The sequence below is a fragment of the Sander lucioperca genome, chromosome 19 (assembly GCF_008315115.2).
Source record: "Sander lucioperca isolate FBNREF2018 chromosome 19, SLUC_FBN_1.2, whole genome shotgun sequence".
Lineage (NCBI taxonomy): Eukaryota > Metazoa > Chordata > Actinopteri > Perciformes > Percidae > Sander > Sander lucioperca.
In genome coordinates, this window is record NC_050191.1 from 25,181,471 (window position 1) to 25,207,204 (window position 25,734).

General features: G+C 40.3%; 1 protein-coding gene across 1 annotated transcript; it reads left to right on the top strand.

The window, feature by feature from the left end:
- The first annotated feature begins 3,777 nt into the window (after window positions 1-3,777).
- Window positions 3,778-10,938, top strand: cx43 (connexin 43). Its single transcript, XM_031285608.2, has 2 exons — window positions 3,778-3,983; window positions 7,216-10,938. The coding sequence occupies exon 2, from the start codon at window positions 7,232-7,234 to the stop codon at window positions 8,396-8,398; it is 1,167 nt and encodes a 388-aa protein (XP_031141468.1). The 5' UTR covers window positions 3,778-3,983; window positions 7,216-7,231; the 3' UTR covers window positions 8,399-10,938.
- Window positions 10,939-25,734: the final 14,796 nt, after the last annotated feature.

Consider the following 25,734-nt stretch of genomic DNA (forward strand, 5'->3'; position numbering starts at 1 on the left):
AGTTCATAAAAAAGTATTCCTGAATGAATTTACGCTAAGCTTCATATAAAGTTTACTGCTTATTAAGACTATACATGAACTGAAATGTTGTAGAAATAGAAATATAGAAGTAGAAATATGAACAAATCTACTGAAATGGACTTACATGGCATCATTAAACCCACAAGGAACTTCAGATAGAGTACTGACCAATCTGCTGTGTGTGTGTGTGTGTGTGTGTGTGTGTGTGTGTGTGTGTGTGTGACCACTGGCCTGTGCTCTTATTCCTCTTGTTAAGCTAATAGCCCTATTAAACCCTAAGACATGTCCAGTCTGTTTAAAACTGTTTTACTACATGTACACTAGCGTTCCCATGCATTCACTTGCATTACATTGCAGTGCTGTGCACTCATCAAGAGTGTGGGAGACCCAAGCGGTTTAATGGGAAGTTAAACAATACAGATGAACAATTCACTATCAAACGTTTTAGTTTGATTTTAGGAGTGCTGCTTGAAATTAATAATAATAACATTTCAAAGCAAAGGAACATGAGAAGGCATCAGAAGAAATCACTCAAATGTGGGGCTTTGAAAAAACATTTTAAAAAAATCATAAGACCATTCTAATTTATTAGAGAATAATAATGCAAAAATAACAACACGTCATAAGAAAGAAAGAAAAACTGCATAAGAACTAATCATAATGGGCCTCATTCACGAATATCTTCCAAATTTTTTTGGGGGGGCTTTTTACCTTTATTATGAAGTGACAGTGGATAGACATGAAAGGGGGAGAGAGAGATGGGGGATAACACGCAGCAAAGGGCAGCAGGTCGGATTCAAACCCACGCTGCTGCAGGACTTAGCCAACATGGGGCGAACGCTGTTAATGGGTGAGCTGGAGGCCAATTCATGACGCGTTCTTAAACAGCAGAATTGTTCGCATGTGTGTTCTTAGACTGATGAATCCCAATGTCTTCGTAAGTTGAAAGCTTGTGCCCGTTGCTCCTATTTAGCATAGGTAAACGCCCCGTTAATTCCCATAAAAGGGCGTGAAATGGCAGGGCCGTGTGCACACTTAGAGACATGTCGAAAAGACGTTGTAAAGACGGTGGAAGCCTTGACTCCAAAATAAAGAAAAACTTTAGTAATTGTGAAGTGGATGTACTGCTGCAAGAAGTTAACGAAAAACGAGACATCACATTTTGTAGCGTCAGTAGTGGATACAAAGCAGCAAATAAAACCGATGCATGGAATGCAATTACTCATGCAGTGAACGCTGTGTCTGGAGAAGGGCGCAGAACTGATGAAGTAAAAAAGAAATGGTTTGATTGGAAATCTGAGGCAAATTTTTTTTTTTTTGATAGAAGACAGATATCTGAGCTATCTGAGCTGGACCAGCGCATTGGGGCCTTAATTGGACGGACAGCCCTCTTAGGTGTGCCATCGGCCGAGGATTTAGATACAGACCAGTGGGCTATAAAAAGCGTGATCAGTAACTTATCATTGGATGGCAAGGTTCCCTGTTAACATAGTTGATGTAAATTGAAGGCAAAGCAAGGCCTTTATATAGGCCTAGCACAATTCATACACAATGGCGATTCAAAGTGCTTTACAAATGAGCATAAATGTAAGTGTAGTGTGTATATTAAAACAAACAAACATATCATTACGTGTAAAATAATGAAAATAATTAGTTAAAAAAGTTATAATGGAGAGAAATATTACATTTTAAATTGACGAACAAAAAACGAAAACGGTATAACTACTTATTTTGCGATAACATGTCAGCTCTCAATTGTGTGTAAGAGTGCTCTTGAGTGTGCGTAGATTCTGATCTTACCTAAGAACAAATCCCAAATAAGAAAACATTGGTGAATGCCAGAATCTTCGTGAAAACTGCGTAAGTGGGGTTTAAGAACACATTTGTTAGTAAGAACGTTTGGTGAATGAGGCCCAGTGACTTAATTTGATATAGCACCTTTTTCAGACAAGACAGAAATCACAAAGTGCTTCACATGATAATATTGTTAAACTAAGACCCATAACAGTGAATTTGTAAAGATGTACAAACTATCATTTCACTGTCACTCACAAGCACAGTAACTGTATTGTCAATTTGTGCAAAAAAAACAATAAACAAGTTCATAAAAAAACATATTCCTAAATGAACTTACACTAAACTTCATATAAAGTTTACTGCTTATTAAGAGTATACATGAACTGAAATAGTAGAAATATAGAAGTAGAAATATGAACAAACTGACTCTACTGAAATTGACTTACATGGCATCATTAAACCCACAAGGAACTTCAGATAGAGTACTGACCAATCTGCCGTGTGTGTGTGTGTGTGTGTGTGTGTGTGTGTGTGTGTGTGTGTGTGTGTCTGTGTGTGTGTGTGTGTGTGTGTGTGTGTGTGTCTGTGTGTGTGTGTGTGTGTGTGTGTGTGTGTCTGTGTGTGTGTGTGTGTGTGTGTGTGTGTGTGTGTGTGTCCCATGCATTGCATTATTTCCACCACTAGGTGGTGCTGTGCACTCATCAATAATAATAGAGAATAATAATGCAAAAATAACACCACTGTAGGGATTAGCTGTCATAAGAAAGAAAGAAAAACTGCATAAGAACTATCATAATATAATAATAATAATGACTTTATTTGATATAGCACCTTTTTCAGACAAAGTCACAAAGTGCTTCACATGATAAAATTGTTAAACTAAGACCCATAACTGTAAATTGAGCAAGCGAAAAATACATAACATACCAATGGAAATAAAAATCAAAAAGAGCTAAAAACACAAAATTACAAACATGAGAAAAAAAGGCAGTTTAAATAAGTGAGAACTACAAACAGGCATGATAGGACAGTATAAGGCATTTAAATCATGTAATAATTACACTGGGTAGTTTAATCCGTCACAATGCATTATATTTAATAAGGTAATAATAAGTGTTGTTATAAAATTAAATATGCACAGTAACTCTAGGTATCAGAAGTAACGTAAAAGTACCTCAAAACTGCAGTAGTTGAGTAAATGTAGCTACTTAGTTACAGTCGTCCACTGATCAGAATGCACGTTAATGTTTGTAAAGTACAACAGTCCTGACAATATAGATCTGAGGCTACCATGCATTTTCAATTCTGTTTTCTCCTTACAGAGGATCTGTTCTGAAGGAAACAATAAAGCAAACTCCACACCTTAGCTGTCTCTGCACAGCTAGTCTTTGCTCTCTCTCTCTCTCTCTCTCTCTCTCTCTCTCTCTCTCTCTCTCTCTCTCTCTCTCTCTCTCTCTCTCTCTCTCTCTTAAATTAAATTTGCTTTATTGGCATGACAAAATCAATACATCTGTGTTGCCAAAACATAGGAACAAACATTCAAACAAACAACAAGGAGTAAATACAGCTGATACTAAACAGCATAATTGCAGATAATAAACAAACACTGTGCATGGCCCTCAAAAGGTATGTTGAAACAATAATAATAAAGAATAAAACGATATTAATAGTAATGGTAATATATACAATTATCTACTTATTTTGCCTTGTATTGTAGCAGAAGAAGACATATTTAGCTGCTAGCCATGCCGTACTTTTATCTTCCCCCTAATAGAAAAGGAAGCTCGTTGTCCTCAGTGTAGGCACTGAAGCCTGGTATACGTTTTTTTTCAAATTCTTTCTCTCTCTGTCTCTGTCTCTGTCTCTCTCTCTCTCTCTCTCTCTCTCTCTCTCTCTCTCTGTGTCTCTGTGTGTGTGTGTGTGTGTGTGTATATGTGTGTGTGTGTGTGTGTGTCTCTCTCTCTCTCTCTCTCTCTCTCTCTCTCTCCTCCCAGCGGACAGCGGCTTTGGTCTTAAGAGATCAGGTGACTGTAACTTCTCAGTTAAAAGGAAAGTTTGATAAGTTCCACTCAGTTTCCCTCCTCGTCCCAAACTTGGATTTCAACTCTCTACAAGTGGCGGAGAAAGTCCCTCTGGGTCCTCTTCGTTCTCTCTGGAACGTTTAGGTAAGTTCGAGCAACTTTTCTCTTAGATTTGTAAAATAACGTGTCTGAAGAAACCCCCCCCCCCCCCCCCCCCGTCAGAAATAGTCGGGAAATCTCCGGTGCGCTCTAAACTATACGCAGTGCAATGTATAAAGTTTGACAGTTTTCCTTCACTGTTTGTAAAAGCGCTCATTTTGTGTGGCTCCAATTTTCGTCTATTAAACTTTTAGAAAGACCTTTCGAGACTCCCAACTACAGGGAGCAACATGTGATAAACTATAGAGTCAAAGTTGTTTGATTTATTGGATACATTTTAGCTTCATCGATAAGGCGCACTGAGCTCGATGCGTTTTTTTTTCATTTTCCAATCCAAAACGTCCTGTTGCTGTTGCGCTGGCTTTAACGTATGCTGCATTGTGGGCCACAGCTCTGTCCCCTGGACTTTTAACTTAAGGACATGAGCTCGGTTTTATATCTAAAGATTCTCCCATAAGCCAGGAAAAACACAGAGCAGTTGTCCCCGAGACACCAGGAAACTTTAAAACTGTAATGCTCAATAGTTTAATTCATATCCTGTGACTTGTCATTGAAGACCACCCTACAGAGTTTTCAGTAAGATCTCAGAGGTCTGCTGGGAAATTCATTGTTTTGGAGTCTATTGTTCTCTCCTGTCCTGCTCATTTTCACCAGACAAACTCAGTCATGTAGAAAGTGGCGGGATATTCTGTCTAATAACAACAACAAATTGTTTTTTATGATTTTCCTCCCATTTTTGACTCTTTATGTTTGACTCTAAAGGTGATATCTACAGTATGACAACACATTCTGTGTGTTTTCCAGGTCATAGGGACACAGTGGTTTATTGTAAGATAAGGAAGGGCACATGCGGTTAGTTTGGCCCCATGTGGATTGAACTGAAGGTTCCTACTTTTCCACATTTAGACTCTCGCTGCTCTCCTTAGTTATTTCCATGTCAGAGCGCATGAAGAGATCCATTTTGGAATCTACAAATCTCCATCAGATTGCTGATAAGACCAATGATTTCATATGGAAAGTTTCAGCTGCAAAGGTGAAAGTGATTTTACAATCTGTGGTTTGTCATTAGACCATATTTTAAAAAATCACACTGCGCTCTGCTAATTTCTCTGAGGACCCACTGGTAACCCCTTCAAGACTCCCCAAAAAGTCACAAAAGACTCATATAGAACCACTTTAAGGGCCTCTTCTGTGAGATTCGCACTGAATATAACCAATTTATTTCATTTGGGCTTTGTTGGAGTGTGTTAATTCACATTAACGACAACCCGGCCAGAGTAGCTCAGTAGTCATTTTCTATTGTTCTGAAGCTTTGAGACTTGCATCAACACCGCGTCGACAGCAGACAGCCGTGGCTTATTGGGACCAAGGGCGGTAGTTTTACAGGGGATGAGAGAAGTAGTCTGTGTTTTGCATGCTCTAACTGTGACTCTATTTTAGTCGTAATGAAATGTAAGTGTATGTGTAAGTCAGTTTAAGTGGGACATCCTCGAAAGCTTTGAACTGAGTTGTGCCACAGTGGTTGAGGAGTAAACTGTCAAAGGGAGCTAATGTCATACTTTTGTAATAGGCTGATCATCCTAGAGGAGATGTTCTTTTGTATCTGCAGGGCTTCTCTCTGTAAGCACTGATGAAAGAAGCACACCACGGGTCTTACTGAGAAGATTTAGCTGCACCGTCCGTTCTGACACACGCACTTCACAATCACACAACAGGACTTTTTTTTTCTTCTTCCAGCCAACTTCATTCTGAACATCTCTGCTAACACAACAGCATTCAGGAGATGTCCTACTGTTCTCTGAAACTGACAAGCTCGGTCAGCTGACGATCCAGCTTTGTGTGCCTCTTTTTTTCTCTCTCTCTCTCCTCCTCGTCTAGTGAGAAATTGGAGGACTGAGATTCGCAACTGAGTTTTTAACCTTGTGCAGTTGAAGCAGATACTTTTGTTACTGCACAATAGTAAGTAGGGATGAAGACTAATGCGAGTTGTTAACATGTATAAACTTTGACACAATTCTTATTTTGAGAGAAAGAGGCTGTAAGTGCTGCACTGTTGGTAGAATCCCCTCACGTGACTGAAATATGTTGGGTTTTTTTCTTTAGCACTGACCAGGTTGATGACTATAGGTATTTTTTTCCCTAAGAGAACAGTTTATGTTATAACTATTTTCAAGATGTTTTATGCATAATGCAATATTGGGTTATTATTTTTTTCCTACACATCCCTATTTCACCCATGATTTGATCGTCTGTCTGATTGATCGTGCTTCAGGGTTTCCTAAACTGGCTCTTTCAATTCAATCTGAAGCACTTTTTTTCTTTTTGATTAATACTAGATTGTTGTTAAGGATTTTCTTTATGTAATGCAGAGATCTTCAACAGGGGGTCCGGGACCCCTAGGGGGTCCTCAGAGTAGCTGCAGGGGGGCCGCCAAATTATTGTTCAATGGTTTAAAAAAAAAGAAGTAAAATATAAAATATGTCTGAAAGTATACATACACATGAATCTGACATATTATTAGTAAAGATACTTTTTTATGTGGCCTATAGATAGGAGGTAGCCATCCACAGATACAGTTAAGCTTAAGGATTTGCTGTGCCACATTTTAACATTAAAACATGATGTATAAATATATGAATATGCCAACATGTTTGTTTATTTTAAAAGCTTATATTAGTATTGTATGCAGCATAAAAAAATATGTGTAAAGGCTTTAGGCCGCCCTACACGTGATTGTAGGTCCAGGTTTAATATGCAACTCAATTTTATACGATATATGTAGTAGGGGGTCCCTGCTCTGTCTCTCTTTCAGTGGAGTGGTCCTTGGCCTAAAAAACGTTGAAGACCCCTGATGTAATGATTCAAATTGAATTTCTTATTTCATATCCATGCCTGGATTTAAAGGGCAGTGTTGCATAAAGTGACCCGAATGTGTTTTCTGCCGCTGCTCTCAGTAATTGGATTAGCTTGTTTTTTGCGTCATGAAACATCTAGTTTTGTCTCCTTCAATAACGATACTGTTTAATCACATAATGCTGCCAAAATGCCAAATGACAAGAATCCTGAGGATGGCAATCTTCCCTAAACATTCAAACTACTGTTTTAAGCATACATGTGTTTTACTGTATCTGTGTAAGCCTGAACTCAAAACTTTTAAAAGTTGGTGCCGTCTGTAAATTATTGCCAGTTTAAAATTGTTCTTTTTTTTTTTCACCAGCTAAAACTCCCTGAGAATGGGGGACTGGAGTGCTCTGGGCCGTCTGCTGGACAAGGTCCAGGCCTACTCTACTGCCGGGGGGAAGGTCTGGCTGTCGGTCCTCTTCATCTTCAGGATCCTGGTCCTGGGCACTGCAGTGGAATCAGCCTGGGGAGACGAGCAGTCTGCATTCAAATGTAACACGCAGCAGCCTGGTTGTGAGAACGTCTGCTATGACAAATCTTTCCCCATCTCCCATGTCCGCTTCTGGGTCCTCCAGATCATCTTTGTGTCAACGCCCACACTTCTCTACCTGGCTCATGTCTTCTACCTGAACAGGAAGGAACAGAAATTCAACAGAAAGGAGGAGGAGCTTAAAGCCGTGCAAAATGACGGCGGCGATGTCGACATCCCGCTGAAGAAAATTGAGATGAAAAAGCTAAAGTATGGCATTGAGGAGCACGGTAAAGTGAAGATGAAAGGGGCCCTGCTCAGAACCTATATAGTCAGCATTTTCTTCAAGTCTATGTTCGAGGTGGGCTTCCTGGTCATCCAGTGGTACATTTATGGCTTCAGCCTTTCTGCAGTCTACACCTGTGAGAGGTCCCCATGCCCCCACAGGGTGGACTGTTTCCTGTCCCGTCCCACAGAGAAGACGGTCTTCATCATCTTCATGCTGGTGGTCTCGCTGGTGTCCCTGCTGCTCAACGTCATTGAGCTTTTCTATGTGTTTTTTAAGAGGATCAAAGATCGTGTGAAGGGCAAACAGCCGCCCATCCTCTACCCTAGTGCAGGCACATTGAGCCCCACCCCTAAAGAGCTGTCCACCACCAAGTACGCCTACTATAACGGTTGTTCCTCCCCGACTGCCCCGCTCTCACCCATGTCCCCCCCAGGCTACAAACTGGCCACAGGGGAGCGTGGAACCGGCTCATGCCGCAATTATAATAAGCAGGCCAATGAGCAGAACTGGGCCAACTACTCCACAGAGCAAAACCGGCTCGGCCAGAATGGTGCAGGAAGCACTATTTCAAACTCCCATGCCCAAGCCTTTGACTTCCCAGATGACACCCAAGAGCATAAGAAACTTTCCTCAACAGCAGGACACGAGATGCAGCCGCTGGCGCTGATGGACGCCAGGCCGTGTAGCCGGGCCAGCAGCCGGATGAGCAGCCGAGCCAGGCCAGACGACCTGGACGTGTAAGCCCTGGTTCCTCCTCCTCCTCCTCCTCCTCCTCCTCCTCCTCCTCCTCCTCCTCCCACCTATGTGTGGCTACAGCCAGAGAATCAGGAAACACTCCATCACAAAGGTTCATGTAAGAGGTGGGGCTGACCTCAATCACTGTCTCCAGAATAGAGACTCTTAGTCACTCAAAGAGACATTAAAACTTGTTATGTAACACTGTCAAAGGTACAAGTTGCAAATGTTTTTTTTTTTTTCAATGAATTTTACCATAATCTTTTAGTGGAGCTAACCCAGCTTTAAGAGAACAGAACAGCCACATGAGTGTAACAGAACAGAGGACCACACTGGTCAACATGCTTGGTCTGGTTTTGATTTGCCAAGGTTACATTAAAGGAAAACTCTGTTTTTTTTTCTTCTTTTCATAGTTTCTGCTATTCTTCCTATTGGTGACAGCATATTACTTACCACTGTCACAGCTGGTTTTTGAAGGTATGGTGACAGCTATTCAACAGGTTGCCTTCTTAGTTGTGTCTTTTTAACATGTAACCAGATTAGCCAACTCTGGTTTAACTTTGATTTTTTCTTCTGTTGATCAATAAGCATTGTCCCTGTTAAATAATCTAAAGTAGAGTCCAGTAATGCATGAAACAAGTATCGAAACCCACATTTCCCAAATCCCAAATCCCTAATTTTGCCAAATGATCTATGTCAAACAATATGGAATTGAAAGAGTAAGTTGAAGGTGAACCAATCTGCCACCCATGAGTTGAACTCTACAACTATCTAGTTAGTCTCCTTTATGGTTAACCAAGACAGAGTTTTGGTAGGAGATAGGATATAAAGTCTCCAGTGTTGAAGTCACTCCCTTTCTTCGTCCCCCAAGAGGTATTACTGCAGAATTATGTCACAAAACTTCCACCTTAGCTCCTGAGAAAGGAAAGTGATAAACATAGGTCATATTAGCTGTTTGAACACATGACCCATGGTATTGTTTTCAGGTGAGTACAGTCCTGTGTGATCACTCGGTGCACTGTTAAAAAAAATGCTGTGTGTAGCTCATCAATGAAGCATTAACCAATAGGAAAAGTATGAAATATGAACATAAAATCCATGACGTAATAAAGCAGAATATTTGTTACTGAGACAGACACACACACACACACACACACACGTACCTTTGCATTGAAAGATAAAGAAAGAAAGAAAGTTTGATGGACTCGGCCACATTTGCATTGAGTTGCTTTAACAGTCTGCTTGCATTATATAGCTGCATTTATTTGTGAATCAACATTATTAATACATTTTCTTCTGTTTTCACTTACATCAATACTATCTTATCCCAGTTTCAGTCATAACAAAAGTTATTGTTATCGTCCAGACAAAGAACAACTACATTTAAAGTGTTTACCACTTGGCTCATCCTTTGCATGGGACTTGGGTTTTAGGGAGAATGCTTAATATCAGTTGTACTGAATATTTATTGCTTAGCATCTGGAGGACACCTACCACTAAGAGGAAAAAAAATGACTACTATCCAGTATCTCTTACCCACAGAAAACATCTTACATTAATTCCCCACAAACTGTATATTTATTGACAGTAAAAACATTTTTTTTTTCTCTTTAGTAACTTTGTCAGTCAGCATAGACTGTTGTTTCCTGATAAACTTTGAATTTATGTGTTGTTATGTTTTCATTTTGTGGTTTTATTTGTCTTTTTTGGGGTGTTTGTGAGAGTGGCGGGGCTGATTGTTCCGGCTGCTGTGACACAGCAAACTCTGATCTGCTTTTATGTGGCTTCCATTAAGAAAGGCTTTATTGCTGTGTTATCTTTTTTTCATCTTTTGTGGGCTGTAGAGAAAGACAGTAGAATGATTATCTGTGTTTTACATATTTGAGTGAATGACTTTTTCTTTTTCGTTCTGTAGGTATTGTTTTGTTTTTCAGACTCAATGTAACCGTTGCTGCTTGAGAAATAGATATTTAGTACTGTAAATCCAGCTAACTGTGTCACAATAAAAATGTGAGTTTTTTTTAGAAGACTGCTTATAGATCTGGACTAATATTTAGTCAGTTATATTAAAATGTATGCCAATGTAGCTCCACAACTACCAAACACTAGGATCAACCTCAATTTGGACTTCTTTTTTTGCCCTATTTTTCTGTCATTTGTGCATCATTTTGTCGGTACTTACATGTGTCATGGATCTTTCAGCTACAATGGCATTTGCACTGAGATCTTGGTGATAGAGATGTAATATGATGCTCACAGTTAGTGGTAAGAGTTTTCTGATCACATGTTACTAATTTATTTTATAACACAGAAATCACTACAGTGCATAATACCAGACATCTGACCACTGGTGTCATTGGCTGGTTCTGTGAGAGATGTCTTCCATTGACAGAACAGAAGCAATAGTCATTTGTTGCCATAATTCAAACAATGCTAATCTATGGGGATCCACTGTTGTACAGTGTAAGTGCATGATAGCAAAACAAAAACTCATTAATTGTATCTGTGAAAAGCTATTTTAACCAATAAATATTTTTCTGTCCTAATCACTGATTGATTGGTTTCATTGCAGGCCGTTCTTTTTGCCATCACTACAGTCAGTAATAGGATTGGGCATCGAGAACCGATTTCTACTTGGAATCGTTTCAAAAATTACGATTCCAGTGGATTCTTTATTGGAATCGTTTGGAGGATTTGGTTTCAAATCCGATCATCGGGTCCAAATTTAACATGCGCAAGTTTTGGTTTCTGTAGCGGCCAGGCGCACGGTGCACAGTAAGCGGCGCTCTAGTGTGGCTTTATTTTACGTTGCAAAAGCCCGGTAAAACTGCAAACCACCAATGAATCAAAATAAAACTTTCCTCTTATCTGTTAAATAAGCATGTGACACGTTTCAACTCCACCCCTCAAAGAATCGGAATCGATAATCGACAAAGAACCGCAATCGAAAGGAAGAATCGGAATTGGAATCAGAACGATGCCCAACCCTAGTCAGTAAAGCAGTGTTCATTTTGACAAAAATGTATATTAGTTTCAATTTTATTTTACAAAAACTGAAATTTAAGTCACATTTACGTTAGCATGTCTATTAATCAATCAGGTCACAGCTATTGCAGGTTTTGTCGCCTAATACTTATGCTCACTTTCAACCATCCGTTAACCCAACGGGGTTTTCAAACGGAATCGCCCACTTAGCCTTAGCAAAAAGCAGTGACGTGGGTTACTACAGTAAGCTTATCAATAATGTTATCAATAATGTGAAAGCTAGCTGAATCAATGCTAACTGTGCTAAGTTTGGAAATACACAATACACAATAACACAAACTTTGGTTCACCAGAGCACGTTTTTCTCCCGCGAGACTAGGTTTTCGGTGACATCAGGATTACATTGCTTACTCTAACTGTCACGTTGCTGGCTTCTCCTACCACGATGTTAGCCTTCTCTTGCTTCGTTTTTATATATATTTTTTATAATTAATCAAATGTAGTGCAATGTATTTTCCATTCAAATATAGAAAAAGCATACTTCAGTGAGATGTGACATGTATGTTCCTCTCTGCCAAACCTCTACTGTATTCTTAGATACATACGTTGAGCTATACCTGTACTGCCAAATATAACCACATCTTTTAACTTTGTGGTGAGCGTTAACTTTTGTAACATTTCTAAAGGATTGCGTCATGTGCTTAAAACAGAGGAAGCTGTCCAGCAAGTACTGGCAAGGCCTTCTGAACACCACACAAACCAAGTCATGGTCCCGATAGAGGAGAGTGATAGGGCTCAGTAGGTATTCAGTCCTAAAGTATACTATAGCTTTGTTAAAAGCTAATATCAAGCATCTTTGTTAAAGGTTAAAAGCTTCCGAGAGATGCAGTTCAATTTCATAACATAAAAGGTCACTGCACTTTTTCGCTTTTCCAATTTTCCTATTTAATCTTTCCGCAGTAATACATCAAACTACATGTGTGCAGAGAGCTGGGCTGCAGCTTGAAGACCACATGTGGCTCAGAGTTAGAGAGGGAGAGGAGAACTTATATTCACGACTTATTTCTTATTATTTCATCATTAAGCTGATGCTCTATAGACCAGCATTTCATTCAGGAGAGACTTTGTTGCAGATATGCAAAGGTTTATTGTACATATGCATAATAAAATGTATAGAGTCTTTGGAGATTAGACTCCATCGTTGTAAAATCATTCTTTAAAGGGGTAGAGAAACAGAACATATCCCCCCGTTGGAGTCTCGACACTGGTGGTGGCGGTGAAGGAGCCCGAAGACCAGACCGAAGGAGTCGACGGAGCGGTCTGCTGGAGGAAGACCCATGGTGCCGTGGGTGACGATGACTGGAGGTGGAAGGGGAGGAGGAGGGTTGCACGCTTTGCCTGAAATGACAGCTGACAGCAGCAGGGAGAGAAACAGATTTAAAGCAGGAATGTAATGCTGTGATTGGCTCGTGAAATTCATGGCCGATTGTGATTGGTTTAACTGAAAAGTGAACGCCTCTAAACCGCTGATTTGTTTTAGGAAGAGAGAGCGGTGATTGAAGTTATTTAAAGTCTTCCTGAATGAATTTACACTGAGCTCCATTAGAGATGTCAAACAATTCCTGTATTTCTTTTAGAGTAAAAACTCCCTTTAACTCCATTGTTATGTGGGAAGTGCAGACAGGGGAGAGTGGTGGATGTTTTTGGTTTGATTTTTGTTTATTGACAATATTCAATTCATAAAGTACAACATATCAGACTTTGAATAGAACGTTAAAGTCCTGGAATTATTTCCATCATTGTCCCTGGTGTTTTCCCAGTCCGCCAGATTTGACCGAGTAATGTTCTAAACTTAAAATAATAAAAACTAGGAAGAGGAATCATAAATTCACACAATTAACATTTTTTAAGAAGCAAACTAGAAGGTATCCTAGATACCCAAGGAATCAGATAATAAAAGACAAGAGTTACATGACATTGTTCAAGGTACAAACATGATGGATTATGGATTAAGGCAGCGGTATTCAATTAAAATTTCAAAGAGTTCCAGTTTCTCCCAGCAGTGGTCCGAAACTCATAATGTCTAAATTGCGTCCTATAGCCTCCTCCTATGTCAATCACAGAAAATCTGCAAGTAAATCATTTCCATATTTTCATATAATTCCATATCATGTATTGTCAATTTTCAAAAGTAGGATACTTTTAACATACAGACACATTTATCTTGTATATATAGACTAGTCGGAAATTAATGCTCAGACCACTCAGATGTACAGTACGTTGGCTAAGTTGTTTGGCACTTATGGAGTGGTTCTATTCTCTGAGATCTGAGAGAAAAATGTTACAGCTTTGTTAGTCTCACATAGCCAGACCATAACAATATGGCTACATTGTTTACCATTCTGCAATAGGGGAAAAAAAGCTCTGGGTCCAATCACAATCGTTTTAGGCGGTGGTAAGCCCTGAAAGCAGATTTCTCTGCCATCGAGGAGGACATGAACCCGTTCTCAAAGCCTTTCCCTGCTGATGTGGAAGGAGTACAGGAGGACGTGCAGTTGGAGCTTATTGAAATGTAATGCGATGATACTCTCTGAAATCACCAGCAGTTCTACGAGTGTTTGGAAGAGTCCAGATTTCCCTAAATAAGAGATAGATGAGTTGACCCTGACAGGGAAGGCAAGGCAAGGCAAGGCAGCTTTATTTGTATAGAAAATTTCAGCAGCAAGGCAATTCAAAGTGCTTTACATAAAACACACGCCAAAATGGTGCTCAGTTAGACTGGGTAAACCCAGCCCGATCTGCCAGCGATTTGATTTCGCCCTGCAGCTAAGGCTGGAAACCTGTACGTTTATCTATCCTGCTTCTGTTACAATTTTGCGGGGACCAATCACAAACTGGCTTATCCAACTGGTGCGCTATTGGCGGGTTTAACACGATGACGATAGAGAAGCGACCAAGCAGCTTCTTGTTAACATTCAACATAGTGGCCACCGAAGCGCAGCAACCCGTTGATGCCGCTGTCGCTCCTACATCACCCGGATCGTTGGTCTGATTGGTTGAAGGACTATCCAATTGCGTACAGAGTCATTTCAACTATGCCCGTTGATCACGCCTGTCGTGCAGTAGAAAATACAGAGTAGACTCCCCAGACTAATGTTCAATCTTAAAAGATTGAGCTTGGTCTGGTGATAGCCAGACTAGTGCTCAGTGTATTTGGCTCCACATACATATGTGAGCAAACATTTTCTCTCATCACACTGAGCATGAGCAGGCTGAGGTCTAAGCTGGCTGATCAGTTCAGAAATGGGCCAGTACTGAGTACCAGCACTTCTGATTTTTGACCAGTCCATGGCTGATATTTATACCAAACTATACATCATGATTTATTGGGGAAAATTACATGTAAAATCAAACTTTCAGCACCCCCAAATAGCCCGAATGGAATAATCCTTTGTTTCAGACACTGCACGCTTCAACTGTCAGATTGGTAGTTGAATCTTCTCCTTAAATCAAATCGTTGAATAGTCGACTATTCAAGGTCATCCCTTCAAGATATATGTATTAATATAAATATTTCCAAGACACACGTGATTATCATATCATGTAACTGCTGAATTTGGGTAGTGGCACTTTTTTTGGTCCAATTCAGGCACTGTGCCTGATGTACTTCCAAACTCCACTAAAAGACCCACACCTGACCTCACAGTACAAGGCCTAGCATCACTGTTCTCATTAGGGAGTTATATCTTTTGGTGAGTGAAATTGAAGAGTGATAAAATCATCTTACTTTACTGCAAATGAAAGTGTTTTCTTTTTAATTATCAGATCCCTTCATATTTCCTCTTTTTGCTACTCTTTTTGGTTTTATTTAAAATGTATTGTCATTAGGTATTTAAATCATGCTGGATTTGTATTATCATTTTAGTATTTGTAGAAGCATTTCCATAAATGTTTATTGACATCCTATCTTGCACTTTCACTGTTTTATGTATGGGCTCATTGCTGCTTGAAATTTGTGCTCTCATGTTGTAATTTTTGTATCTCATGAAGGGGTGCTTCACGCTTGAAAAATGCTATATAAATTGAAAATAATATTATTTATATACAGCACTAAGGTATTAAAACTATCTCAATAAGATAGTCTCTTACATCAAAATGCTCCTGGCTCTTGGCATGACAGGTTTGTACACATATGCTGTACAATATCATATAACAAAGTAAAATATGTCTTTCTCAGGCTGTCCACTAACTGATGGTTGATGACCTTTGACCCCTTCCCAATCGATGCTGTGAGCAGTAGTGGTCCTGTGTTCACAGACCTTCTAGGAACTTCTAGGAACTTCATTTATATTCTGTTGGACTTTTTTCCGTGTTATGTTATGATGGAAAATGTAATCGTCATGGATTATGTTTGCAGATGTGTTTTTAAAGGGTGAAATTGCTCAGAACATAACAGTATACTCGAAGCCCAAATAGTAGAACCGTTTGTGGAAAAAAAGTTAAAACAAGTGAAAGGAGTGAAACTGTAAATGTTTCCAAGGGCAATGTTATTTTACTGGGCTAGACACTGTGCATACATGTTATGGTGGTTGGGCTTATTTTTAGTGTGTAAATGAACATTGAGGTTGGCAGCTGTTGTACTGCAGCTGGTTTGCTGCTCTCAGACATCCAAAGACGTTACTGACTGACTTATAACCACACACACCGCAGAGCACGGGTGGAACTATGGCTTAGTTGGCAAAAATGCATAGATAGTGTGTATTTGTGAGTGTGCATTCTAAAAAATGGCCCTTCAACCAGCTCATTGAATTGTGACGTCACGTTCCAACCACAACCAGCTGGCAGCTGAGAAAGGCATTTGATAAGTGACAAAATAAGGTAAGCAAAGGCTGTAATCCATCTGAAATAGATTTTTGGTGGAGTATTCCTTTAAATGAAAAAATAGTCAACATTTAGTTTTATGAAGAATGGAACTTCATCAGGACAGACTGGAAGATAGGGGCAAGTATTTTCAGTGCAGTACAGGCATGTTGTCACAGAGCGTCAATACAATTGTGTTTGTGTATGTGTGTGTGTGTGTGTGTGTGTGTGTGTGTGGTTTAACAATGCAAGCTCTTGCATAATTCTGAAACTGTCGTCCCCCGAAAAACAACTTCATATGTTGCGTGTACAATCAGCAATCACAACCTGTCGTTGTTTGTTTTGGAGGACTTAATAATTCTACAGTTTACCAGTGGTGTATGGATCTACATTAACCAGTGTCTTAAGGAAAGAAGTCTTGTATGAATGGGTCAAACACAGTGTACTCCTGTGTCAAACATGGGGTCTGTGTGTGAATGTTGTTTTGGACTCTTTCTTATACATATCAGTGCGTATCACCATCCCTTGTAGTTCGGAGAATGAATGGGAACTGTTTACTTGCCTGCCAGCCTGAACTCTTTATCACTTCCACCTACTGAAAGGTTGCATTTCTGCATGTCTGACAAACACACAACCACAATAGTCACTGCATGTACCATTTTAATACACAGAGACCATACAATGGCCACATTGTGTGTGCAGTTGTGAAAGCACAAAAATTATATTAGCATTGCCCATAGGCAACCACCATCAGCCCTGCTAACTACAGTTAGTTACTATTAGTCATACTAACTCAAAACGTGTCTCCATCCAAATGTAATGCAAATTTCCAAATAATAAAGCAGAAGGAAAATGTCAGGTAGTCCAGACCGCCCTCTCCCCAGCAACGTTTTCCAGCTCTTCCCGGGGGAGCCAGAGGAGACTCCATCTCTCCAGTGTGTTCTGGGTCCACACCGGAGCCTTTCACCAGTTGTTAAATCTCCTCCAGGAGACTTCCTGATCAGAGGTCCAAACCACCTCAACTGGCCCCTTTTGATGCAAAGGAGTAGCTGCTTTACTCACCCTATCATTGAGGCTGGGCCTAGCCACCCTGCAGAGGAAACTCATTTTGGCCACTTGTATCAGCGATCTCACAACCCAAAGCTCATGACCATAGCTAAGGGTCTGAATGTAGATGGACTGGAAAATTGAGAGCTTTGCCTTTCGGCGATCCGGTACAACGCCCAGCTATCTGCTAACGCCACATCAATCCGCCAGTCGACCTCACGCTCCATATTACCCTCCCTCGACCCCAAGACCCCAAGATACTTGAACTTGGGGCAGTAACTCACTCCCAACCTGCTAGGACTGTATTAGAATGGTTTATTATTGGTATGTAGATTAAAGCTAAACAGCACTATGATGTACAGTATATGCTGCTGAAAAATAAAGCAGCATTGACCTAAGGTCTGCCACCATATAGCACATTTTCACATGGCCCACCTTTCAATGCCACACTTCTGATTTAAATACTGGCATGTAAATATTGTAGGAAAACGAAAAGAATGGGATTACTCATAAGTTAGTTGAATAAGGCAACACGTGTATATGTTACATTCCTAGTCTGTATCTCAATTCTTGCATTAATTATATTATGTTGACAGATGCTGCTTGTGAAAGTACAATCACAGATTTACAACTACTTGACTCATCACTCATTGTGTCTTAGAAAATGTTGTATTTTCTGAAATGGGCCTCCATACATGTTTAGCAACCTAAAAAAAAAAACACTCAAAATGCATAATGCAGGCATCAACGCCTACGACAGCAGAAACTGTAAAAATAACTAAAAGAAGCATAAACCTGGGCATCGGAGCAATACCTTCATATTGGGACTTAAATTGGAATGTCCCACCAACAAGTGTGTTTGTAGTGGAAATGGTGAAACATCTGGAAAGTGTGAGTCATGATCAGTAAACTTGTAGAAATGCTCTCAAACAAACAACATTGTGTTCCAGAGTAGCCTAAACTTACGCTGTATGATCTCCATCTCTGTTCTCTTGCTCTCTCCATGACTGCAGTTACCTTACAGCCTCCAGATTCTCTCACCGTCTCTCTCTCTCTCTCTCTGCATCTTCATATTTGTCCCTGCTTCCAGTCTGCCTCTCCTTATGCAGCCCCAATAAGTCACCCTCAGACACCATCACAAGATGCAATATACAAGCCTCTATGCGATCACACCAGGAATGTAAACCCATCTAATAGACCATTTAAAGGACATGTAAGATTTGTTTTCTTTTGAATATGAATTCTGAACTCTCAGAGCCAGATTTACTAAGAAAATGGCTTTTGCAATGGCGGTCGCAATGTGCATTCAGCACCTAATTTAAGTAAGACAGTAGCTCATTACCATAGATATATTATAAGAACTGGATACAGCCATTACTATGAGAGTTGCTCAGTGACGCATGAAGCCATCATCAAGCCAAAAAATACCTGGAACTTCCGCTCTGCTTCCGTATTATGTGGCCCATAGAGCAGTACAGACTTCAGTGTTCTTGAGTTCATTTGTAATTTTTCCATTCCCTGTTATTTTCTTCAGGTAAGTTTCCATCTGCCCTTTACAAGCTAAATCAGATGTTCAGCCAGTCCTCTTTGCTTGCACCTTCAGGCTGACAGTTACTGTTCATACAGCCTTAATGAAACACAAGCTGTTTGTGTGTGTGTGTGTGTGTGTGTGTGTGTGTGTGTGTGTGTGTGTGTGTGTGTGTGTATACTGTGTACTGTCGGAAAATGGATTAAAGTGCATTAAGAGGCTAAAGCAAACGATTATGACATTTAAGTCCAAACACAAGACCGTTTGTATAGGAGGAGAAAATGGAAACAGGCAGATGGAAACGGGCACGTGTTTAGGTAGATGGGGTTCAACCCAAGGTTTCAGGGTTCCCAAACCAGCTCAATTTATTGTAAACATCATATCTTGACCCTTACCTGTCATTGGCTTACTGAGGAGGAGAAACCTTGCTTTTAGAGTATAGTCAAACCTTTTGTTCTGTAATGGATGCTGATATTTTAAGCTTTCTAAACAGGCTGAGCCAGCCCTGTTTTTGTGTTGAATGTTCTAATCTCTGAACTACCCATACTGCACTATGCATGTAGTCTTTCAACAACTACATTTGGACATGTGGAGGAAACTTAAGACTTACACATGTATGTATAATGCCAACAGCAGCATTGCATTGTAGTACCTCATTCATTTTGCCTTTACCAAAAATGTGGTCCAAACTGAATTATCTCAATACTGGTGGATGGATTGGATGTTCCCCTCAGGAGGAATAGTAACAACGTTGCTGATTCTTTGACCTTCCATCTAGTGCTACAATCAGGTCAACATTTAAATGTGTCTAATATTTTGGTTTTTGAGCAAATACGTGCAGAACTAATGCCATTACCATCAGCCTCAGCTGGACTTTGTGTTTAGTGGTATCAAATGTTAACCCGATCCCGTAAAAAAGTATCCCCCAAAGCTCCATTTAGTGTATGCACCCTACATAGCAGGTTCAGCCGAGGTTGCTTCTGTGGGAGAAAAAACATTTGACATGAGGTTTGTTAAAGTAATAGAGAGAGCACGCAGCAAGACAATAGTTTGCTCTGTGCACTACGCTTCCCGTCACTGGGGGCATGTGCCAGCTGCTGACTCCACTTGAGTGACATGTGTGCTCACTCCAAACCTCTTTCAATTAATTATTATACACCTCTGTACCACTCATGCAATAAGAAGCTACTGTTTTTATTAGGGATGCATCGATTCCACTTTGTTTTTCAGACCAAGTATAAGTAATGACATTTGGGTACTTGCCAGTACCCAGTACTGATATGAGTACAGGTGCCGTAGGAAGGATTGCGAAGATCCAGGACTTAGCCAACAAATTTGAACATCAACAACTTCTCAGCCCCTCACCCCTTTCCACTAAAGCCCAAAATGGTCTCCTAAGCCCCTCCCCCCACAAGGGAGAATGAATGCGTGTGCATGAGCAGTGATTGACACACAGTTAGACACCCCCCCTGGCCCTGATTGGTGCATCTGAACAGGGTGCGGTGGGTTTTTGCAAATCGCACTACAGGCTATAGGTGCCAGAGGAGCCAAATTACCTGCTTCATGTAGTTCTACTGGAACATAGGGTCAGTTTCAGCAAATATGACAGAAAGTTAGTTTTATAAGTCTTACCTACTGCACCTTTAATAATACCATAACAGTTCTAACAATTACTTTGAAAACATGCATTATTTGCACCTGAATGTATCATGATTGATGTTACAAACTGTAGCTGAATGCATCATGAAGTCCCAACAAGCGCTTTACCGTTTGTGGTTTGTTTACATAACACACGGGGAAGGCAAAATGTTGCAACACGAACGACTTCAGGGAAGCATGAGGATTTAACAGTTCTGTTGTTTCACCATCATCTCTGACTCTGGCAGTGGTCATGGTGTCTGGAAAAGTGAATCTGCAGGCTACCGGTAAACTACACTGTGTCTTCAGCTACAAACTGTTGCACATCCCGGACCACTGGGTCTCCCAGTGTTTCAATCCTTTCAAGTGAAATACATTTAGACTGTTAGCTTGTTTAATTCGTTTAACCGTGTTTAAGCAAGCTATTAGCCAACGGTAGGTTAACATCAGTGTTGGGAGTAACGCGTTACAAAAGTAACGCAATTACAGTAATGTATTCCTTTTTGCTGTAACGCAGTAATATAACGCATTACTAATTAAATTTCGGTAATATTATACTCGTTACAATCTCAGTAACGCGAGTTACAATGCATTTTAACGCAACATTTAGTGGTACATTGTTTTTTTTAAGAATTCACCAACACCGCGACACATTTCTTCACAGGAAAAAAAAAAAAAGCCGTATTATTTTCCTGTCGCTGTATTCGATGGTTGAGATGACTGCAGAGACAAATACATTTGCGAGATGGATATTATTTTCAGGAGTTATTACGCTGCGTTAAAGTGAGCTGTCCTGTTTCTGTTCCCCGTGGTCAGAACCAGAGACGGTACGGACAGCATGTATGTCCCAACAGGTGACGGTACATCAGCGGCTGACAGATATAAACATGTCGGGAATTAATGTTGAGGCTTGCTACACGTAAATATCGTTGCATTTTATCAGCCGTGGAGAGTAACTCTGCCTGTAGTGGAATGGCTTCGAATGACGACCAAAAACGCTTGTCTTTTACTGTGACCATTTACTGTTCAATATGTTGCAGTTTTACAAACAAGAAAGTGAACAACTTGAGCCTGACGGACATGTTGCATCTCAGTAAGCTAGCAAGATTAGCTACACAACAGACAACTTCCGTGTAGCCTACTTCAAAATAAAAGCACTTCCTGTGACGGTTCGCAGTAAAACTAAATTACTGTTAAATAAGGTTGTGTAGGCTACCTTTTCACAAATCAGCTGTAAATCAAGTACTGTAAATAATGTTAATAGTGAGTTTTAATCACACTATAATTGAACATTTCCTTTAGAGTGTTTTAACCTAAACAACATGAATTTCTTATTGAAGTGCTATAAACAAACATTTTACAACAATGCCAGACTTTTAAGTATTTTCATTTTCTCCTACTTGCCTATTATATGTTTTACTTATCTATTTTGTATAGCTTTAGTTACTTTGCATATTTATATTAATTATACAAAATATGAATAATCTATGATGTATTAAAGTGGATAAAGAGGAGACTTTATTGATCCGGTGGTGAAATTCACAAGCTAGCTGCCAAATCAAACTTCCCCTGTTATTTTGGTGAAAGTAACTCAAAAGTAATGCAAAAGTAGTGTAACGCATTACAATTCAGAGACAGTAATATTGTAATATAACTAATTACTCTCAAATGACAGTAACTAGTAATCTATAATGTATTACATTTTGGAAGTAACTTGCCCAACACTGGTTAACATTACCTGCTGCCAAGTGTAGTACTAACTAGTAGAGCTTAGATCTGGCCCAAAAAAATCAAGCCTGACCCAACCCGAGCCCGTGCACGTTGTGTCCGAGACCGGCCCGAAACATTAACTGGAATTATGAGCCCGAGCCCGATTTCAACCCGACACTTTTTTAATATGTGGGCCGTTATAACTGACATTCTCAACTACAATTCAGAGTTCTTTGAACTCAACGCATTTCTCTGTGAGGGTTTGCTTCGCCCTCATGCTTGGCGAAGTAACAAAAGACGTTGAAGGCTGACTATCATCTTTTCTGCCATGGCGAGCCTGCTTCATGTGTCTGTTCATCATCCAAGTCCCCGTTTGATTTGCTGTCATAGGCGAGCAGCGTGCCGCACTTAGCCTAATGCACTCGACAAAGCCGACACGTATGTTGTCACTGCCCACGACTTGTTTAAAATGGTTCCATACCTCCGACTTTCCTCCAAACTTGCTCAAAGTTAATTCTCCTGTTTTTCTTTTTTTCTTTACATCCTCAAGCTCCATGTTGCACTTAAGCTACACCATACAGCCCAGCAGCCCCGGTGTGATGCATGCGAGAGAAGGAGACTCCGCGCATGACACGTGTTGCATTTTGTAATTGTAGTCCAACTTGTGTAACTTTTTGGACACATTTGTTACTTTGGCCTAAATATAGCCTATATAGATAATATTTGTGATTATGGCATAGCTTTCTCCCCACCCAATTAGGCTAATAAAGTAATGATTAAAAAAAACACAAAAAACACAAATGCTTGATCAAGGGTCTGGCCCGGTCCGGCCCAAGGATAGTGGCGGAAAATAATGGCCCGGCTCGGGTCGGGCTTGGGCTCGGGCCGAGAATCTAAACTCTACTAACTAGCATCACAAGCAGTGATGCATGAAGTGGTATCAGGTGTACACAACTCCTGTTAAATTGAATAAATACAACAGTAATATACCTGACCTTTGTTTTAATGCAATGAGGCTAAAGGAACATTTATGCACTGTGTCCGGGAGTGTGACAAAATTGAAACATTCTGGAGGGAGATGATCAATAAAACTATGTTCATCTTGTCTGTGAACATAAAGCCCAGTTCAGACCAAAGATTTGCGACAAGATGAGTTGAAACTTGCAACTTCTTGCAACGAGCCGGTCTGCAGCGTTCTGAAACCTGCCAGTTCACACCAATGCGACGAGACGGTGTATCATCTCCATAACGACACTTTGTACTTCCGTTCTAACTTCAGACTTTTAGGCTTTTTTGGTAGCTGGATATACCATTTGTTCCGTATGAATGTAGATAAAGTTAGTGATATTAAGATGCTTGCTACCGTTGCATTTCTAGTGATGAATCGGCAAAAACACATTTTATTTATCAGATTCCCTGCTTTGTTCTAACGCTGCTGGGAGCTCCCTCTCTTCATAAACATAACAATAAAATTGATTATGTATCATTTTATTTCTATAGTTTATAGCTGACTTTACCATCTGACTTCTCTATTGGCTGTTGAAACAGGTGACGTATCTTACGTTCTAAAACCAGCCTCTGGAGACTCGACCAGCTGAGTCGCAGCGACACCATCAGCTGGTTTGAGTCGAGCTGAGACGGGTCAGATCAGACTGCTGTAACTTTTCCCCGCAACGTTCTAAAACAGTTTTGTCTCGTCGTGAATCTTTGGTCTGAACTGGGCTTAAGATGATTTTGCTGCACCTGTATCCAACAAATCTCAATCTGAACCCCAAGAATATAAATGTATTGGTTTTGCTATACTACAGGCAAAAAGGACTATAGCTCTCATTTGGAAGAAAATGGAGGCACCTGCAGTTGGTAGACTGGTAAAAAAAAGTGGTATCGGGTGCGGTGGTATCGGATTAGTTTTATCAGTATGAGTATGAGTACATGAGCACAGTATGGGACCCGATTCAGAGCTGAATATTTCATGACTGCAGTGTTATACATTTTATCCAGTCTTGATGTAGGTGTTTACAGTGCTCATTTACATTTAAGAGGGTTGTAAATATCTAGCCACAGTGGCTGGTGAGAAGCCTAAGTGTAATTATAAAGCCTGTTAAACAGCAGGTTAGGATTGTCATTGTGGGCATTATATGTGTGCTATGCTATGTGTTAATTTAGCTCAAGTCACTACTGTGCCTAAGTGTAGCATGGCTATTCACTCTTACAACAGGGCTGTGTCCAAAATCATTTAGGCTACTGCTCGCTATAAAGTCCATTATATGCTATATGTCACCTTCGTAGTATGAAGAGCAAAACCGAAAATCCGCCTAACAAGGCAAGTTGGGATGATGGGTCAAACAACAAAGGACTTTCACCCAGGAGACCGGTGTTTGTGTCCTTGTTTTGTGGCCCCACCCACAATCTTTTCCTAACCCTAACTGTCCCGTTCTTGTCTCGCATGTCAGTTAAACGTAGATTCTTAACCTCACCTCACCTAACTAAAACCGAGTGGTTTTACTCTGCATGTTGAAGAATGACGCTTAAGGTCCTGAGCCATCGATGTCAAATAAATGTCAAATATTAGCCACTGATGGGATTACATTGGAATTAGTTGAAAGCCCCCTGCGTCTGACTAAAATGCTAAAGCAGACTTTTTGCGTCAGTAACTAACACCAAAGGCCCATGACCAAGCGTCGGTTTCTGATTACACTAGGAGTGAGTCTGTGTTGACATAACAGGCGGATGAGAAGAGAGAGAGCAGTGCAACTGAAACCTTTTGTACAAATGTAAGTAATTTATGTTTTTGTTGAAGTTAGTTTTTCTTAGCCATGAATGAATTGTGAATTTGATGCACCAATTAGGTAGCCCACTACTGTACATTAAGTGCTATTGGCAGCACCATTAAGTTCAAACTAGATATGGGTAGAACGATTATAATTTAAAAAGTAGCAGAGGTCTGGAAGCAATTCGTGTTTTTGACTTTGCGTTTAGTGCACAATACTGAGATGGATGTTCACTCTGTAAATAAAGATTAAAGCTGATAACGGTGTCTTGTAATTAATTATGTGATTAAAAGCTATGTGAAAATGTAATCACACTGTAAGAGTTTACTGTATGTGTTGTGAAAATAAACAGGAGGGGGTGTAGTCCAGTAGCAGAGAGTCAGGACTTTTCCCGTTGGGCCGGTAGAGGGCCGGTCTGATAATAGTTATACATTGCAAGTTCTTAGCAACACCATCCGGCGGCCTGGTGTGTGGCCGCTGCCCGCTGGTCAAACGGTGCAGCCTCTGCTCAACCCGTACGGCGGGCCGCAGCAGCCTCTTATTTCAATACCAACACAGGCTAATCAGAAAGCACTAACGAAGTGCAGGTCACAACCATGTCTAGGATTTTCAGAAATATAGGGGGATCAGTGAGCGGCCCCTCCCCAAATGGCATAGCCCTGGTCGTCCTATGACGTAAAGCCATCAGACACCTCTTTTTTTCCTCTTTATGTTTGGCAGTCTATCGATAACGTTAAAAGACAGCGTGTGAGTCTAATGATGGAAAGCCAAAAAAGAAATGAGAAAGGTGGCGCTGAGAAGGT

Coding starts and splice junctions, on each gene's coding strand:
- cx43 (XM_031285608.2), top strand. CDS start 7,232: ATGGGGGACTGGAGTGCTCTGGGCCGTCTGCTGGACAAGGTCCAGGCC.